This window comes from Columba livia, chromosome 1 (assembly GCF_036013475.1).
Source record: "Columba livia isolate bColLiv1 breed racing homer chromosome 1, bColLiv1.pat.W.v2, whole genome shotgun sequence".
Taxonomy (NCBI): Eukaryota; Metazoa; Chordata; class Aves; order Columbiformes; family Columbidae; genus Columba; species Columba livia.
This window is the reverse complement of record NC_088602.1, coordinates 64,320,646-64,337,120: the sequence shown is the minus strand read 5'-3', so window position 1 is coordinate 64,337,120 and position 16,475 is coordinate 64,320,646. Positions and strand designations below refer to the sequence as shown.

At 36.9% G+C, this 16,475-nt stretch overlaps 1 protein-coding gene across 6 annotated transcripts in view; it reads left to right on the top strand.

Moving 5' to 3' along the window:
- DCUN1D2 (defective in cullin neddylation 1 domain containing 2) overlaps positions 1-16,475 on the top strand; it is a 29,114-nt gene that overhangs the window by 1,559 nt on the left and 11,080 nt on the right. For 5 of the 6 annotated variants that reach the window (XR_010471843.1, XR_010471846.1, XM_065059483.1 and 2 more), the window contains exons 2-4: positions 1,234-1,450; positions 4,478-4,646; positions 7,075-7,205. Coding sequence is in view for 4 of the 6 variants with exons in the window: in XM_065059483.1 (XP_064915555.1) it covers positions 1,234-1,450; positions 4,478-4,646; positions 7,075-7,205 (517 nt within the window). In the remaining 2 variants the exon portion in view is untranslated. Of the gene's footprint in view, positions 1-1,053; positions 1,451-4,477; positions 4,647-7,074; positions 7,206-16,475 lie in introns of all 6 variants that reach the window. The other variant, XM_065059519.1, reaches the window with a different exon arrangement.

The window sequence follows — 16,475 nt, the reverse complement described above, 5'->3', positions numbered from 1 at the left end:
TTGTAGGAAAGACCAAGGTCCTTATCTTGTTTACATGACATATTTCTTGTCTCAGGACCATCTGCAGTCAAGATGTCACCATCCATATGCGTGCAAGAGATAACAAGTAAACTGAAAGATGGTCCTATGTTTACTGCTCACTGAATCACGATTCAGTTTTTCCCCCTGATATTTTAAGAGACCAGTAAATTTGCTGTTATACCTGATGATTTAAGCAGTAGTGAGGAACTTAAGACAAATTTCTCAGTTTAATTGTTGGCGCAGAGCATGTGTTAGAGTGTGATTTAACAAAATTGGAAAGTTGTCAGAATATAATAAAAAACAGAGTTTGATTTAAGCTGTCTCCTTCCAGTTTCACATAAAGAATAATGTTGACCTATGTTAATAGCAAATTTGATCCCTATCAAATCCCTGTTCCAGCATCCTGGGGTTTCCACAAGTTTAGGGATGTTGTGTAGATATGGTTGCTGCAATTAACTGCCATTAAGAGGGACATCTTATTGGTTCTTCTATGCCACTGTAATAGGCAGTTTTGCTGCTTAACATGTTAATAGTATAAACATCTTTTTCAGAGTTAAAGTTTTAAATCACATTTACAGCAACTTTATAGTCTCATTGTAACATTCAGCAAATCTCTGACGTCTGCTTTATCTGTTTTCTTTTTGTCTTATGTCTTCTGCTGGCGATGGTTTCTAACAAAAATGTGAGAAAAGTTTCTGCCTTTTCCAGCAGATTTCACTTTAAATGATTAAACTATGTTCTTTGTTGCTTGGAAAATATTACAAAAACTGCTAAACAGTTATTCTGTGTGTATGAAGGACTTATACAGAATCTGAGAATAAGTTGTGCCTTTGTAATTCTTGTTTGTGTAACCACTAGGCATATTTTTCAGAAGATAACCATATTGTTACATGATAAAACTTGTGTTTACTGCTGTTACAGAACAGAAAAACTTAAGCATATGTGAGCAATAAAGCAGAAATACAAATTTATTACTGCTAGAATATGTGCTGCTAAAAACGTATATATAGATGCTGTCATTTCAATTTTCAGAAGAAAATGCTGTCTTTTTAACTGCAGAAGAACAAGGCTTTGTCTTCCTGTAACTCTGAAGTGAAGGTTGTCATCAACAAGAAAACTAAAACCTTTTAAAGATAGGTGTTAGTAGTAGAATGCTGAAACAAACTTCTGGATTAGCTTCATTGCCTTTCCTGCTTCTTTTGCATCCCAAAGCATAAACTTAAATCGTCTCAGAAGGACAAGGTCCGCCAGTTTATGGCATTTACCCAGGCTGGTGAAAGGACTGCTATATACTGCTTGATGCAGAATGAGTGGAAACTAGAAGTGGCAACAGACAACTACTTCCAGAATCCAGACTTGTACTACAAAGAATCCATGAAAAATTCAGTAGACAGGAAGAAATTAGAACAACTGTATAATCGATACAAAGGTAAGGCTTGGGTTTTTGTTGTGTGTGTTTTGTTTTTGTTTTCCTAATTATTTTGTTTGGGTGGTATTTCTGCTTTTCCCTCTGCTGTTCCTAAGGACTTCCAAGGCAAGATCGCCAGCTTTCGATTCTCACTCTTTACAATAGTGAGATAAGAATGAAAAAGGTCTTAGGTGGTCTTAATGTTCAGAACACAATTTCTGTATGTATTTCTGTAGAGTTTAAAGGAAATTTGCAGTAGGAAATTAAACCTATCACAGGGAAATAGTATCAGCTACATATGATGGAAAGGAGAACAAAGCTTATTACACATTTTATTTGATTTATTGGCAGTGGCTGCTATTAAATATATGTAGAAGGCACTTTGTTTGGCAAAATAATACATATGATTCTTATGCTAATATTTGGAGGAGTTAATTTTGTGCAAACATAGTTGTGTTTCTATACGTTACAATAAAAATGTTTCAGATAACGTTACAGCTGGGAGTCAGACAAAACAGTCAAATAAGAAAACTTAAAAAACTAGTCCATCCTTATTTTATTCTTTGTGATGGTGTATTCCAGCAAAAGTGGTGTGCTTGTTCAGAGAGGCTTGGAGGGAAAACTGCAGGGGAGTGGATTGAAGGCGGAGTTCTTTCTTTTCCATTGTTTTTTATTTTACACCACTGTTCAAAAAAGAACGAAAAATAAAAGGAAAATATAGTCATGTAAATATAGGAATGTACACAATTCAGGTAACTGCTTTCTGAAATGTGGCTGTCTGACATGAATGTGTACATTGTTCTTTACTTGTCAGAGCAGAGTGGGCTGCAACCATTACCAGCCCCAGCTGAGATCCATACGTCTTGTGTTTTAAAAAATGAACTCTTAACAATTATTCAACTATGATTTTATGTACTTTTTTAATTGCAGTATATGGCGTGCTTTGTACACACTTTATGCTCTTCTTAGGATACTGTTTCCACCTTTTTTTTTAATCTTTAGATTATGTGTTCTAACTATAAACATTTTTCAGCAGCACTAGCATTTCCTACGTGGAAAAAAAAATCTTAACCAGAGAATCACTTTTTTGATATTTTTTTTTTACTATATGTATAAGATATATACGTATCTATATGTTTTCTTGCTCCTCATATGTCAGCCTTAGAGATTGCTGAGTCAAAAAATATATACAAAATCATAAATGCTACTAAGAATATCTAAAATGAAAAAAATAGCAAAGGTTATTTATCGCTCCTCGTTTTCTAGCAGAGGCAAACTGCACCACTTGGCTTTTGTGAAAGACAGTCCAGTCAGCTGTATGTCCATGTTTCGGTTAGCAGCACACATTCACACTTCTAGCGCTTTAACACTTGAATAAAGTTGTAAACTTGAACAAAACCTTTGCAAGATTGGAGAGAAAACAATAGAAGTCTTGGTTAAGCACCTTTCCTTTTTGCATCTGTAGCTTAGACCTGAATCGTTTGCCTCTCAACAAGGAATTCCTTTGTCCTACAGGGCCTATAGAATGTTACATACATATTTGAAATCCGAGATGAGCGCTCTTTCATTTTATGTGCTTTGTGTAACTTTTCTTATTTGTTTATCAAGCAACTCTATCAAAACAACGGTTTCATTTTTGTTCCAAGTTACCTGGATGATGTGAAAGGTGATGATAAGGATGAAACAGTCTTTTTTGAAATCTGTCAGAATTTTTCGACACTCTTTGCCTTTAGTTCTTCGATTACTCCCCAAATATACAAGAAATGCATTTTACATGTCTTAGAATTAGATCTGGCATATAGTATAATAGACATGTTTACTTGTTATTCCTGTGCAAAGCTCACTGAATTATACCATGAGTGTAATTCCTTAATGGATATAAAACTTTGCTAAATTAACTTCCTCTCTGCATTTCTTTCACTACATTGTCTGGAAAAGAGACCTTGGCTTAACCACCCCTCCTTCTCATTTAGAAAAAAGAAAAAAAAGTTTTCTTTAGACTTGATTTTTTTTTTTTAAATGAACTCATCGGATAAGGACTTAAAAAATAGCATGATTGAAAATCGTACCAGCTTAAGGAGTTAATCTTAAATTTACTTCAAGGATACTTTTCTCCATAGCCCAAACTTACAATACTGACATATTTTTCTATCAAAAGCTGAGAAAGACAGTTTTGTAGTGTGTAAATTGTCAAGCTTTGAAAACTAAAGGTATTATTTTGTTGTTTTGTGGTTTGTTTTGGTTTTTTGCCCTCCAATTTTTAAGTTTGCATGCAGGTGGTTTAGTTTGTGGGGTTTTTTTCTTTTTTTTTCTTTTTTTTCCTTTTTTTTTTTTTTTTTTGAGAGAGAGCGAGAGAGAATTTTGTTACAGTTACAAAATTGTTACACCGACGTGTAGGTAGTTACCAAGTGAAGTTCTGACATCCAAAAAGGTAGTAAACTTAGTATTGCTGAAACATAGTGTTTCCTAGGTTGTGTTGTTCAGGTTAAGACCTGTTCTGCTAAGGCGTTTTTTGAGCAATGTTTTGGTGGTTTCCCTGACTTACAACTAAAAACCAAAGATGTCGGAATTAGTTGTGGTCTTTAAACAATTATGGTAAATTATTGTATATCCCTATCAGGAAAAAGTCTGTGGGCTCACTTGGTAGGTGTTGTTTTATTTGGGTTATTTTGTTTTGGTTTCCTTTTAAGTCTTAATACATGTTAACCAACAAATATATTGTACATTTTGATGTGTTTATCAGCATTACTGGTTTTAAATATAGTTAGGCATCTCCACAGTTAATTCAGATCTTTCATAGAGTATTGGAGAGCAGACAAAACTGTTTCATTGATGTTAGCTGATGAATTTAGGAAAAAGTTGTAAACCAGTTTCTAGGTAAGTTTTCAGAAAACTTAATCTATTTACAGATACTTTTCAAGGTACTTCTAAAATTAACTAGATTTCAAGTGAAGACATTTGTGAAGCTTATGAAAGCTGTGCACATGATTATTTGTAAATATTTTTTGTAAGTAATTACAATTCTCCTCTCTGTATTTTGAACTGCAGACCCACAAGATGAAAATAAAATTGGCATTGATGGGATTCAACAGTTCTGTGATGATTTAAGCCTGGACCCAGCCAGTATCAGTGTTCTGGTTGTAGCGTGGAAGTTCAGGGCAGCCACTCAATGTGAATTCAGTAAAAAGGAATTTGTTGATGGTATGACGGAGTTGGGGTAAGTATCCATTTCTGTGTAGTTTGAAATATAAGGCTTGAACTTAGTTTACATTTAAAACATTTTAAATTGAATTAAGTGTGAAGCTTCAAAAATGCCTGTAATGTCCCGTCTTCCTTAAGCTGGTGCTTTACTACAAAGTCTTTAACAATGACCACAGTAAGGGTGAAGCAAAATAATTCCTATCTGTACAGCAAGGAAAACAGACTGATCTATTAATGTAATTCATACAAACAGATACATGGCTGTGTAAATGTTTTGAGTTGGACTATGTTAAAAGCTCAAAGTCACCAGAGATGTATGAAGGAAAAAAAATGTTCAGTCACTGTTGAAGCAGAAAAGAACCTTCAATTCTTTACCTTATCACCACCAAATGCAACATTTTTCTTTTTTCCAGTTTTACAAACCATAATTTTCTCTTACTGCCTTGTATACTGGATACTACATTTGTACAGAATATCTATAGGAAATTGAAATAAAAATGGTGGTGTTGGTAGTAGAAAAGGTTGTTTAGTTTCTCTGTGATGTAACCATTATATATATATATATATATATATATTATTTTTCCTGGATTATGGAGCTGTTCTGGGTAGTGGACTTTGAAGTTAAACTCCATTGCCTCTGTTTAGCAATAAATTCAAGCATTTATCACCATATCTTTCCCTTGGAAGAGATGCAGTAATATAAACAGGTGTCAAAATGATTTTTATTTTTTTGAACAGATTGCATTAGATAGGTGGAGAATTACAGTTTATTACTTGTGCGTATTTTTTGTAGCTAAATAATTTCATTTGACTTTCGAATGGCACCTTATCAATACCTTTCTACAGTAGACCAACTTCTTGCAAATGGAATAGTTCTTTCTTGAGCAAGGACTCCTAGCAGTCAGTTGTTACTGACCTCATCGGTTATTGACTTCTTTCTAAGCTTTCGTTTTACGTAAGGGTATTGACATGAAATAACAATTGGTATCATCTGAAGTGCACTGCTTCATTTTGTCCCTTTGGGTAGAGATTGTAAGAATAATTATGATTTTCTAGCCATGGACAGCAATGAAGTGCTCATGCTGTTATATTAAAAGCTGCCAACATTATTTGATATAACTGATTTAAAAGGTTTTGTTAAACCAACTGTGGCTTCTGGCTTAGATTTTGTTTTGCAACTATTGTCACATGGTTCCTGTGTCCTCAGGGCTGTCTCTGATACAGTTCCACAGAGATCTGTGATTTTTACCGTTTTCTGTTCAACACACACTATTGTGTTCTTGGGAGCATCATCTGATCATCCCTGCTTGCCACTGCTATAGCGCTTCTGGAGAATTTGGAGTGATTTTGTTACATACTGGAGGTGCAGTGTCTGTGGTTTTTAGCATTGCCCCTGTTGTTAACTGGATCAAGTTTCCATGAAACTGAAGTTCTTGGAGAAAGACTATTGGCAGAATTCTTTATCTTTTTGCCACCAGGTAGAGGCCAGAAAGGTACTTATTTTTGTCTGTACCATGTCATACGGCTAAAACGGAATCTGCATTTTATGCATTTTGCTGTGGTTATCCATCCTTTAATACAATTATTCTTGAATCTTTGGAATAAATGCAAACATTTAGCTACTGAGAACTTTCAAATGCAAGATGTTTGTTATGATAGCTGCTTCTTTGAAACCTATTTCCTTCACTTTGAGTTTCTGGGTACAATTCAAAATACTGGCAATATCCTATAAACCTTGAATATTCGCTTGATTCCATGGCATGAGGGAGACCCTTTTTGTTGAAAAATTGCACCTTGTCAGCTCAAGTTCTTTCACTGAACAATGCTCCAGTCTTGTGTTATTAAGGGATATGTTTTTGCTAGAATCTTGGTAACTTGATTGTATCTTAGTTTGCCTGTGCCAGGCTCTTAAACAGTTTATCACCCATTGAGTTATTGTCAGAGGTTCCTTTTTTTTCCCTAAGTTTTATCCACAAGTGTTCTGTGGTGGGGAGAGGATGACTGCAAATAATAGTTCATTTTGTTCAAAATTCCTCCAATGTTAAGTTTAAATTTAAGTGTAGTGTGCAGCTCTTCTTATATGTAGAGCAGGGAATAAGTAATGACTATCTAGATGGAAGCAAAAACCCACACCCTTGTGTTACCACAGCTATAAAAGCAGAAAGGATAGCAGATTGCAGTGGGGTTTATATGTTCTTTAAGAACAGAATAACATCTGTTGTTTGAGTTCATAAACTCATCAAGAGACTGAGAAAAGAAGTTAGACCACTGAATCCTGTTTGAGTCGTGTACTTAATGGATGGCTGTGTATAATGTTCCACTTACAGTTGTTTAGTAAAGACATATAGGTGTTTATTTTTAAGAATGCTATCCAGAAAGAGACTCTGTTTTGAACTTCTATTTTACTCTAAAACTACACAAATAATGTAACATCTTTTGAACAGGTGTGACACCACAGAAAAACTAAAAGCGCTGTTGCCAAGACTGGAACAAGAGCTAAAGGATCCAGCCAAGTTCAAAGATTTTTATCAGTTTACTTTTAACTTTGCTAAAAACCCTGGACAAAAAGGTCTAGGTAAGTAGAAAAAAATTGAGAAAATATCTACAGACAGTGAATTCCAAATACTTTCGATACTCATTGATAATTGCATAGCAAATTCATTATTGATTTATTTCACTGACTTTGCCTCTTTCCTATCTTCTTTCAATTCATCTCTTCTTTAATGTCTGCTTGGTACAGCTAAATTAATGGAGTTTTCTGCTAGTATTGATATTCTCTATCCTCTTGTCAAAGGAAGTTCCTGCAGTTCTTAGAGACCTGTCAGATTAAACAAAAAAAAAAGGCTGAGCTAGTGAGCTCCTTGTGATTTCCATTTTGTTCAGAAAAACTGAAACAAGATGCCCATTTTGGCTTAAAAAGAGGGAGAAGACTGTGGGCAAAAGTTATTATTCCTTGAAGAATTCATAGTTCTAGCTTACAGTTTTATGTAAAGTTTAGAAAAAAAGTATTATGGACTTGGGTCAAAGCTAGTGAATAGAAATAGGTATACAGTTTATAAAGTGTTAAATTATTATTCTTTACAAATTTAGAGATTTGTCCCGATCCATGCCTTGTATTGCTGGAGTAAAACAAATATGTTATTTAAATTACAATGTTTTATTCTCTTCACAAACTAAAGATATTTTTTATTTGAATAGATGAAAAAAAAATGTAAGATGAAATCAAACATCCTTTTAAATTTACATTCACTTTCAAAACACACTGTGTAGGAAGGAATTGAACTGGGAATTGAACAGCACCATGCCATCTTCACTGTTCTCTTTGTGCTGTTGGTAAGAGGAAGCAGGGGGTTTTTAGCATAGCCACTTTAACTCTGGAGCTACGTTACTTGGGAAGCACATTAGTAAGTACTTTTTCTCAAAAATTACTGGAAGAGTAGTGAGATGGAGGAGCAGAATATTGATTTAGACCTTTTCAACCAGAGGCATCTATTCCACGTTCTTTCTTGGGAATTACTTTGAGTAATATCTCTTGTCTTTCCCAGTGTCGGTCTTTCTCAAAAAAACTGTGGGCAACTTTAGCCAGCTTCCATTTTTCTTTATTTTTTGCAACGATTTCATTTTTCATTACATATGTCCCTTTTTCATGGTTCACATGGCACCTTTCCAGGCATGAAAATGTAATAGTCTTATAGTGGTTCTCTGAGGCTGGTTGGAATTCAAGTCCCTTAGTAGTTGTTCTTTTCCGTGCCTCTCTTCATTAAAAAGCCTAATACGTTCAGATTGCAGAAAAGGTAAGTCAGTTACAGCTGAGGTTGGAATTTATGGGATACCTAAAGAAATATTACAAATCACTTCCTGCTTAAATTGGAACAGTTCCAACATGAAACTCATGTACTTGGGAAATATGTCTCAAAAGATTTTCACCTAAGCCTGTACAAGGAAAGGAGGAGGGAAGGCAGCCCAGCCCAGATTATGGAACTGAATGTACTCTTTACTTGACCTGAGGAGGAAAAAGGAAACTTAACTTGTTTTCCATTACTTCTGTTTATTTGGTACGGAGGCCTTTTCATTTGTAAGTCTGTCTTCTCTGTCCTGTAGGAATAGTACTTTCTGGTAATAAGACACCCAAGTGTCTTCTTGCACTAAGAGCTGAAGTATCAGTGGGAGAAAGTAAGAAGTACAAAAATTAAAGTTAAGCTTAAAATAAACTGTAGAAAGAGTTGGTTAGAACTGTTGCTGATTTTGGTTTTCAGGAATTTTAATAAATCTGGTAATACTGTGCCTTAGTTTCAAATAGTGCTTAGTTCTTACATGGCAGTATTTCGATGACATTTTTCATCAGACTTTTTCTGCTTTTGCAAAGATAATTCTAGATACTAAATAAATATAAGCAGATGCCACTCCTCTTATTTCAGTGGGGATAGGCCATATTTCTGTCTGGTGTGAACTTGGATCACTGTAGGTTGAGTAGAAAGAGAGTGCTGAGCAAGCATATTGACTAATGACATTTTTGAGTGTTTTAGGTCAGTGATAGCTTATCCAAATAAAAATTAATACTACATAGCTTTGGAGCTGGAATCTTTTCTGGGAATGCTCTTCTATTCAGTAGAGCAGAGAGGTGGAGGAAAAAAAGTTTACAGGTTAACATTTACAATGCACTGATTTCTGCTGTGATTATTCTAAGTAACCTTTGTTCTCTTTCAGCAAAAAGGTGTTCAGCAGGGAAAAAAAAATATGTTACAGGAGTGTCTGCATGAGCCGAAAATTCTAGTTGCTTCAGCTACATTTAATGTAGGCTTAGGTGCTTTTTTATTTTGCATCTTCTTCTCTGTATACACTATGTGTTGTCTACTAGAATGACAAATTGTCCGTCTTTTCTCCCCCTCTCTCCACAACTAATGTAAAGCTCTTTCCTATTTGTGTCCCAATGTCAAGTGTGCCCTATTGTCAAGGAGGTGTGGGAATTTATCTCATCTATGTACAAAGTCTCTTTCTTTCTTCCTAAGTTTGGAGCCTCGGCTCAGGATACTTTTATGAATTCAGTCCAGGTAGTTAAACAGTCTGTAGTTAGATTTGTTACCAAATGAGCTGCAATAAATCTCTGCCTAGATCATCTTAAGGTATTGACCTCTCCTTCTTCCCCACATAAACGTTAGATAAAATCATGGAATAGTTTGGGTTGGAAGGGAACTTCAAAGGTCATCTAGTCCAATCCCCTGCAATGAGCAGGGACATCTGCAACTAGATCAGGTTGCTCAGAGCCCCATCCAGCCTGGCCTGGAATGTCTCCAGGGATGGGGCATCTACCACCTCTCTGGGCAACCTGGGCGTGTTTTACCACCTTCACTGTAAAAAATTCCCTCCTCACACATAAACTGAATCTCCCCTCCTTTAGTTTAAAAACACTACCCCTTGTCCTATCGCAACAGGCCCTGTCCTCATCTTTCTTACAGGCCCCTTTTAAGTACTGAAAGGCCACAATAAGGTCTCCCAGGAGCCTTCTCCAGGTTGAACAACCCCAACTCTCTCAGCCTGTCCTCACAGCAGAGCTGTTCCAGCCCTCTGGTCATTTTTGTGGCCTCCTCTGGCCCCTCTCCAACAGGTCCATGTCTTTCCTGTACTGGGGGCTCCAGAGCTGGACACAGGACTCCAGGTGGGGTCTCACCAGAGCAGAGCAGAGGGGCAGAGTCACCTCCCTTGACCTGCTGGCCACTCTTCTTTTTGATACAGCCTTCTGGGCTGCTAGTGCACGTTGCCGGCTAATGTCCAATCTTTCATCCACGAGTACCCCCGAGTCCTTTTCTTCAGGGCTGCTCTCAATCCCTTCATCCCTCAGCATGGATTGATACCAGAGATTGTCCCAACCCAGGTGCAGGACCTTGCACTTGGCTTTGTTGAACCTCATGAGGTTCACATGGGCCCACTTCTTGAGCTTGTCCAGGCCCCCCTGGATGGCGTCCCGTCCCTCAGGAGTGTCAGCTGCACCACTCAGCTTGGTGTCATCCACAAACCTGAAGGTGCACTGGATCCCACTGTGTATGTCATTGATGAAGATAGTATAGTACTGGTCCCAACACAGACCCCTGAGGTACACTACTTGTCACCGATGTCCACCCAGACATTGAACCATTGACCACTAACTTCTGGTAGTGACATGCAGTGCTACCTAAGTATAGGATGCTGGTAAACTATTGCTCTAACTGCTTGCTGTAAAATGTTTCTGGTGACGTGCTCCTGTGATAGTGCTTGCCTACTCATTCCCATCCATTCACATTTGAATTATGACTTGAAGGCTAAGAGGCAAGTTTATGTCAAGTAGGGATAAAAGTGAATGGTTTTAATTAATGAAGTAGAAATAATCGAAGGAATTCTTCCCTAACTTACAGAATACTTTAGTGTGATTTTTTTTTTTTTTTTTTTTTCTGAGATGTGGAGTATCCAATACTTCTTATTACACTTGGAGCTAAAATCACCAGCTCTGGTAGTTGTGGCACTCACTGTTTAGGGGAGTGATCTGTAGGCTAAAAGAATATTGCTTAATTCTCAGGTCTCACTTTGAATATGCCTATTGGAAAACTAAACAAACTTGACATAGTGCGAGTGACAAATGGGAAATTTTTATTCTTAGCAGGTTGTTAATAAAAACTTTTTCTAAAAGAAGACTTATAATTAAAATGGTCCTTCTGTTGGATCCTTCAGGCTAAGTGCTAACACATTTTTTTTTTAACAGAAATAACTCTTAAGAATAGAGCTCACCAGAAAATTGTATGTGATAGGCAAAGAAGACTGATTTATACAGTTATTTTTCATGTTTATTACCTTAACATATTTAAACTGGAAGGAATTAAAGAAATACCTCTAAAATGTCCAAACAGCAATGCTTTGGTTATGAGTCATGTTCATTGCTTTGTCAGTATTTTAATATATTACAGATTAGTGTGCTGGGTTTTTTTAAATCTGTTTCTGCTGTTTTGAGGAGTGATAAGCAGCAGTTATTACTTTATTTTTTGTGCCATCTCCCCTGAAGAATATCAGGAAATACAGTGATTCATGGGTTCATTTTTAATATACCAGGTGGTCTTTAAATTTAAAAGACAGAGAAACACTTAGATAATGTATTCCCTTGTGGCAGACAGGATCAGTGTCTACCAAAACCATTCCTCGCAGATGTTTTTCTAACCAAATGTTCAGTGGTATGCTAGCAACATGTACTCACTTGCCTTTTCAGCTTCAGTAGTTATAAGCAAGATTTGAGATGTGATTGGCAGTGGTCCTCTGGCTGAAAAAGTTTGGGAGCCACTGCCTTCACATAATATAATCATAAATTTCCGATCACAGGTCTCTCACATCTATGCCATCTATTTCAGTGCTCGCTCAAACCTGTTGTAAGATATTTTTTTCTTTTTCTAGCATATAACTTAAATCTCTATTCCTAGCTTCTTCAGTTCAATATGTACCCCTCCATTTCCTTAGAATTAGTAACAACTTTTTACATATTGGGCAGCTATGTATGTGTCTTCCCTTGGTCTTTAGACTGAGCAAAACCAACTATCCTTATAAATTTTATCTTCCAGATCTCTGGTATTGGAGTTGTATCTTCCTACTCTCTTGTCCTTTGCAATCTAATTGATCTTTCTACTGTCTCGTAGTACCCAAACAGGCTAGATATCTTCCATGTGCCTTAGATATTTTGCTCCTTGTTTTCCATCCCATTATTAAGTTTCTGTAATTTATAGCACTGATACTGTCTGCAGTTTGTGATCTGTGGTTTTATTTGGTTTCTGCAGAACTGGAATGCACCCAGTTAATTATGATCTTGTATTTCTGCAGTCATTTATTCCCACTGGCTGTATGACTTTGCACTTCCCTTTAATTAAATATTTCTTATTTACTTCCAAGTGGATTTCCAATTTGTCCGAATAATTTTTAGTCCTGCTCGCTACCATGCTACACATTTTTCAGTATTTGTATAAGTTACAGATTTTGTAAAAGTTTTCTTTAACATCTGAGTTACTTAAGCATTGGACAGTATTAAATACAGGACTGACCCCCATGGACAAGTTATTTCCAGTTTGGTAAGGAATCACTGAGGTTCTTCTAGAAACGTCTTCGACCTCGCTGAAGTCTCAAAGATGCAAGGTGGCAGTTTGAGGTTGTTTCAGCATCGTGACATGAATTTTACCATGTCTTGCTTTACTTTGGGCACTAGTGCTTTCAGACTGAATTTGTAAAAGTTGTTTCTGAGATTAACTGTCGGTTTTCGTTGAACCTTTTCGCCTGGAGTGTGTCTTAGAAAAAAAAATCTCAGTGTATCCAAACATTTCTGTTTTGGGAAACACCGACAGGACACATAGTATCTTTTATTACACCAGTTGCCATTTGTAAGGGAGTGGGAAGGTATAGAAGGTCTTCTCAGAAGGGTTTTGGTAATACCCAACACAGTTGTCTTCATGATGCAGTGGATTTTGCCCCAAGAAAGCAGTCTGGGGGAAGGTTTGTGAGTGTGCAGTTTTGTGTTTTATTTACTTTTAGAATAGCCTGTCTTCCATTGCTTTTTATTTTCTTCTTATTCTACAGTTGTCCTCAAAACCAATGCAAGAAGTTATGCCTTTATGTAATTAGGTGAGAAGAAGCCTCTCCAATAAATTAAGTTACATCTATTCTGTCATTCCCCAAAATAGGCACATGGTTCAGTACACCGATACTCATTCCTAGAAATAGAACTGCCTTTTATAGGAGTCTCTTTTCCAGAGTTTGTGTGGTCATACTAGGCAATCTTTATTTCTCTTTATATCTGCAGGACTTCTGTCTCTATAGTCTCATCCAACCCAAATGTTTCCATTTACTATTTTAGCTTAATATTGTAAAATATAATAGTATGTTTCAGTCTGGACACAGGCAGTTTAAAGATGGAGAAGTAGTACCAGTCCCTCTAGGTGGTAGCTCGTGTAAGTGGTGAGATGCAGGAGGCAAAAGCATATTGCATAAGATCTACCAGGATTTTCTTTGAACAGGAAATTATGTTCTGTTTAATGTTACTTGGGACCTAACTGTCAAGTGTCTTTCAAATACATCTGAATAGATTTGATTATTATCTAAGGAAATGGTGGATGCTTGTAACTGTTAAGACTAATGTTCTCTAAGCGGTGGACAGAATACAGGAAAAAAAGATAGCAAGATTTCAACACAGCAGTGCCATCTCAATGGCTGCGTATTGGACCTGGCAGGCATAATATTTAGATATATTTAATTTTATCTAAGTGTTTTGTATATATTTTGAGAGAATGTAAAAGGTGCAATTTATTAAGGTCTGGTTTGTCAGGAGACTGTTACAAAGAATTATTATGGATAATTCTGATTCTGTGTGTTTAATCTGCTCTCTCTCATGTTCTCGCTACTGTATTTGGTACAGTAAATCTTTTAAGTTTTGCATGGTGCAGATTTGGAGAGATTTATCTCACCTACTCCCAATTTTGTAATTTTTTCTACTGTAGTCTTGAGTAAAATTTTGCATCCTAGCTCTTGATCAATAAGTGCACTAAAGAATAGGATTATAGATCTTTTGTCATGTTGTATACAGAGCAGTTCAGATTTCTAAGGACACTGTTCAAGCTCAAAACAAGGCCTTAGCCCCATCTTTTTTTATTTTTTGACCCTGAACCTGATGCTTACTGTGAGTCTCTTAATGGGTCTCCCTTTGAGCCCCAAAAAGACATGTTCAGGAGATTCCTCATGCTCAGAAGTTTCCTACAGTTTGTTTCAGCACCGTGGAGGAACTTAATGCATTTTTTTCATGGTCTTCGACTTTCAACATGGAAACAAAAAGCAGATTTGGTCCTTCATCATTCCTTTGTGGTCCCTTCGCCTGCTTGCTGGCTCAAAAGGTTCTGCTTCCTTCTCTCTGCCAGTTTCCTGGGATCAAGCAAGAGATGATACATGAGGAGGGCATTCAGACTTGAATCAAATATTACCTCAAGACCAGAAGAATGACTATCTTTACATCCGGTATGTGGACTTCAAGGAGGTTGCATCTTCTATGAGCAGATGAGTATAATGTGCCCTTTTTAATTGAAGCAAACGTCACCTTTGGCTGTCATCATAGCAGTATCTCAAGATTCTTTGAAGAGACACTTAGACATTAGGGAAGGATATTTCCCCCTCCTTTCCCCAACTAGTTATCAAGATTTCCTCCGCTTTAAATGAAGAATTAGGTTGATCCATTTGTAGGGTGTTTGTAGGAGTGAGTGAATGGAAGAAGTTGAGGGAGTTGAACAAATGGATTTCATGTTTACTTTGGAAGAGGTCTGTGAATGCTGTGGTTTAGGTGTTTCAGTGGCCTTGGTCTGTGTGTATGGTCCTTGCTTTATTTCTGTTCACGTTTTTCTTTCTGAAAACGCCAACAATTTTAGAGAAGCTTAGTGTTGAACAGGATGCTGTGATCAAAAAAGGCCAATAGTAGCAGCAGAAGCACGGCCTAACTGCCGGTTATAGTAAAGCCTCGTTGATTCTTTTACTCTTCCTTGGCTCTTCTTTGGGAAATGTATATCCTGTCAACTTTATTACCTGTTGTAGTTTGTCCGAGTTGTACATGGAGAGCTTTGCAAAGACAAAAGGATTTTGAAACGGACTACAGTCAGGTTCATTAGGCTCCACTCAAACCAGCGTTTAGATAGTGATCTTATTCTAAGCCTCGCTCACATTCAGAAGCAGTTCATCTGCTTTTGTGCTGCTAATGCTCAAGATAATGAACATGAAAGGTTCTGCATGGAATCAGCCTGCTTTGGCATGGCCGATGCTGATATAGGTCAGAGCCTGCCCGACTCCTGTGGAGCTCTTCCAAAATCCACACGCTGTGCTTCTCCTTCTCCTCCCTGTCCACCACGGGGACTGAGCTCCGACACTGTGTGTTGTACATCCCCTGACGTGGAGCGCCAGGAAGCTCTTTGCTTACAGCTTTGCAGAGATTAATGGATCCAACTCAGCTGGATCCTGAGTTTAGCCACTTACAGTATTTGTTTCGTACCCCTTTATCTGTTTTTCCCCTTCTCTCTTTCTTAGGAGCTCCTAATTGCATATAAGGGCTATTTTGCTCTGAAATTTAGCCAATTTGGTGAAGTGTTTTTAGGTCAAATACTGTTGGTATTTTCGTTATTTCGCTGTGTGAGTTTTGTTTGTAGAAGAAAACATTCTGATTAGGAAATAAACTAATTCTTGTGTCCATGTTCTTAGTAATTTGGAGGCCAAAGAAGACTCTTAAAATCATTCAGAGATGAGGAAACAAGGAATCAAGTAACTCACTGAATCTTGCAAGTATTCATTTGATATTTGTTGGTCAGGTAGTGTGATAGTCAAATTTTTGAGATAGATTGACACCAGTTTCCACTGTTCCCACATCTGCATCAGTTTTGGCATGGTATCCAGAATTTTATTGAAATGAAATAGTTTTGTCCAATGTAGTTTTTGTTTTAGCTTTATGAAAGTATGACATTTGTCTGTGATCACAGTGAGAAAACAAGAGGAGAGAGATCAAAGAATTCAACCAAATTACTTTAGAGCAAATTATATGACTCTAAAGAAAACATCTGAAGTTCAGTCTCTTACAGAGGCTACATATATTTTTACAAGGCGATTGAATTATAAATGCTGTGTCTTGCACCTGTCCAGATTAATTTTTTATGCGGTGTTTGGAACAGGATAGTTGTTTGGCTACTCTTTTGTTTTCAAAGCTATAGAGTAAGTTGTGGTTAAAGCACTGGGGAGAGAAAGCCTCAAACAAAGGGGCTCTTGGCTCTTCTTGGCTCTGAAATTCCATTTCCAACCCCCCCCCTTTTTTTTTTTTCTT